We start from the raw sequence: 3,166 nt of genomic DNA, 5'->3' as shown, positions 1-3,166 counted from the left end.
TTGGCTTGGAGGACAGTGGTGTGGGTGAAGCAGGTTGCACGTGCTGAGTCCGTGTCTCTTCATAGGCTCTCACCCACACCAGGCTCATCAGGGGTTACAAGAAGACATGGTCTGTGGGGCAGCTTTGCAGGAGCCGGGTGTGCATGTGTGAGAGTTTCCAGCATTGTTGTATGACCCAGTTCCCGAACTGGGTGTCATTCCTATCCACCTGTACACTCTGTGACTGTGTATGTGTCCTGTGCTTAAGAGGGTGGCCACACTTACATGCTAGTTCCCTTGCAGATGCTGAAGCTTTTCTGATGAAAAACACCAAAGCCAAGCTGTGTTTAGAAGCCAGCCCAACGACCGTGAATTTATTGCTGGAGGACTGTAATCCCGAGTCGGATTTCCAGGACTGGTCTTGGCGAGGCAATTCGTTGATGAACCACGGCACGCGGACCTGCCTCTCCACAGCAAAGGATGACAGGGTGCAGACAAGTCCCTGTGGCAGCACAAGCTGGGACTGCTCAGATGCGGCGCTCTCCCCTCTGGGCAGCAGCCAGAGCTACCTGGTGGTGAACAGGAAAGGAGTCGCTCTCAGTAACGTGAGAGGCCTCAGGGCTCAGTGGCAAGATGTTGCAGACAGGAGCGTGTGCGAGGAGAAAGCAGGTCAGTGCAACATGCCCTGGGGACCAGCCACCCACCCACACATGCTGCTGGGGAATGTGGGAAGGCACAATCGACATCCCAGGATCTTTCCAACCCTGGGTTTCCCACTGTAATGGGATTTGTGGCATGAGCTAGAAACTCTCTGCACTTCTTGGTGCATGAGATGAGGCTGCGCCCTCGTGGCTGCCTTCTTTTTGCTTTGAGAGACGTCGTGGGGGGCAAGAGGAAGGCTGTTTCTATCCCAAAATATTGTGGTGAGTGACTGTTGCATCTTTCTGCTCTTTTCCTCCACAGCTGAGATAGATCACTTCTTTGCGGCCCTTGCGAGTACACACGTGTATGACCACACAGCGGGCAACTTGACCCTGGCGCTCGGCATCGATCAACACCAGCTGGAGGAGCTGCTCTGGTTCTTCCGCAGAGAAGACCGTAAGTTGAACTGACGTTCCTGGGTTGAGAGTTGACATGGAGATCCAGAGTTCTTGACTGTTAACCCTCCTGCCTAGTGGAGAGGCGCCAGGGAATTACCTGAGGAGGTGATTTACCTCAGATATATAAACAGCCTCACCTCACTGCAGTCTCACCTCTAGAAGAAGCAGGCTATGAGTGAAGACCGAGGCTTTGATGAGACAGAGTCTCCTCCTAGAGAGGGGCTCAGCTTCTTTTCAGGCATGACCTGCCAAGAGAGCAAAGGTCTGGGATGACCAGTGATTTCTGGCAGGGTGGAGGGGAGCAGATTGACATGAGCAGGTCAGTGCCCAGGGGATCAGCTTCAAAACCACCAAAAACAAGGACGGAGCATCTGCTGCCATCCGTGCTGCACACCGCAGCTGGTGTTCAGTGGTCAGCGGGAGAGATACAGAACCTGAAGTAGGGGAGGGACTATGAGTAGCAGAAAGCAGTTGTGTAAGTTTTCTGCCCGGGAAGGTAGAGTTGCATGAAGTTGTCCCAAAAAACGTGGCCTGGGTGCTCTGCTCTGGGCACTGGAGCTGGGTACCAGCATTAACTGCTCTGCACACTCTGACGCTGCCTCTCTGTGCTCTCCCCCAGCATCAACGTGGAATTACTCTGTCCTTGCACTTTCCTTCGTGGCCATGATTTTGGGTCTTCTCCTTCTGACCATTAACATTGTGCGAAACAGGTGAGACAGGAAAATCTGAAGGTCTTTTGGTGCGTGGTGATGTGCTGAAACCTCCCCAAAGAGACAGGCACGTGGATTTGGCAGGGCAACAGGCCGGGAACAAGCCCTGAGTGATGGGGAGAAGAGCAAAACCGACCTCCCTTTGAACCGTGATTCACTGTAAAATCTCACCTGGCTCCCTGCTCTCCTTGTGTGTCACCTAGAACGAGCCACTTCACTTCTCCAGGCCCTAGATCTTCACCAGTAAAGCATCTGCAGCATCTCTGCCCAGCCCATTGTGCTATTGGGAGGGAAATGACATTAAACGTGTCACTTAAGTGATGCAGCGCGGCAGGCAGGGTGTGCCCGTGGGCAGCTGGTGTGTGCCCAGGGCCAAGAGGCAGAGAGGTGGATGTAACATCATCACATGAGGTAGATGCTGCCCCCAGATGATGGGCTGGGCTTGCTGCTTCACTCCTCATTTCCTTTTTATTGCCTTTTTACAGGAAAAGGAAGACCCACATGTACAGAGAAACGGTGGAAACTATGCAGGAAGCTGAGCTGGAAGGCAAACAAGCCCTGATGCCCGTGCAGGGGTACAGCCCGGCTGAAACACAAAAGCAGGAGCTGACGCCCCAGGACCAGAGATCGGGGGAAGTGGTGGTCCAGTGGAAGGATGGGACTGTCACGTCTCTGTACTCAGCGGCATCTGAGGACGCCACATAACGGCAGCTAAAGTCAAACTATTTAGGGCCTAAGGAACGTATCAGGATGTCTCAATTCATAGCGATGGAAGTTTAAAAATTATGTTTAGCCTGGGGAAACAGAGAGAAAAAAAATCAAAAAAGCAAGCAGCAGAGCTGCCCCAACAGACGTGGCTCCAGACTCGAGGCAAACCTGCGCCACTCCTGTTTCAGCTCCTCGGCTTCCTCCAGCCTTCTCTCCCACCCCAGCTTCCCCTCCTCCCGCAGACGCTGCCTGTGCCCACCATGGTCAGGTGGGAGCTGGGCCGGGGCAGGAGACGGGAGGTGAGAGGTGGGCGGCTTTTCCTGTGGCTGGGGAACACGCCGTCCCATCCCGTGAGCAAAGCAGCCACGCTGAAGCAGAGGCACTTTTGTTCTTTTCAAAAATCAGCTTTATTAAAATATTTTCCAAAGTGGTTGATCGAAATCCCGTGTTGAATCTCTCTCTCCATCAGTAAGGCTGTATATATAGAGAGATATATATATGTATATATGTACAAATATACACGTGGTTATTTTATTCTGCAGAGTAACTGCAGCTCGGGGGAGAAGCAGAACATTTAACGTGCTACGGCAAACGCAATCGAGCGGCCCAGCCCTTGGCCTTGGCTGGGGCACAGGTAGAGGCCTTTAGTTGGCTGAAACTCTATTTGCA

The 3,166-nt window shown here is 53.0% G+C and overlaps 1 protein-coding gene across 1 annotated transcript; it reads left to right on the top strand.

Annotated features, from left to right (window-relative positions):
* Positions 1-282: 282 nt before the first annotated feature.
* SLC51B (solute carrier family 51, beta subunit) lies at positions 283-2,494 on the top strand (the record flags this gene model as incomplete). The annotated part of the gene is made up of 4 exons (XM_009872539.1): positions 283-648; positions 943-1,077; positions 1,699-1,789; positions 2,275-2,494. Coding segments are annotated over 4 exons (812 nt in total), but the record flags the coding sequence as incomplete, so codon positions are not given.
* Between the last annotated feature and the right edge of the window lie 672 nt (positions 2,495-3,166).

This window comes from Apaloderma vittatum, unplaced genomic scaffold (genome assembly GCF_000703405.1).
Source record: "Apaloderma vittatum isolate BGI_N311 unplaced genomic scaffold, ASM70340v1 scaffold10707, whole genome shotgun sequence".
Taxonomy (NCBI): Eukaryota; Metazoa; Chordata; class Aves; order Trogoniformes; family Trogonidae; genus Apaloderma; species Apaloderma vittatum.
The sequence above is the reverse complement of the archived record's forward strand: the minus strand, read 5'-3'. Positions and strand labels throughout refer to the sequence as shown.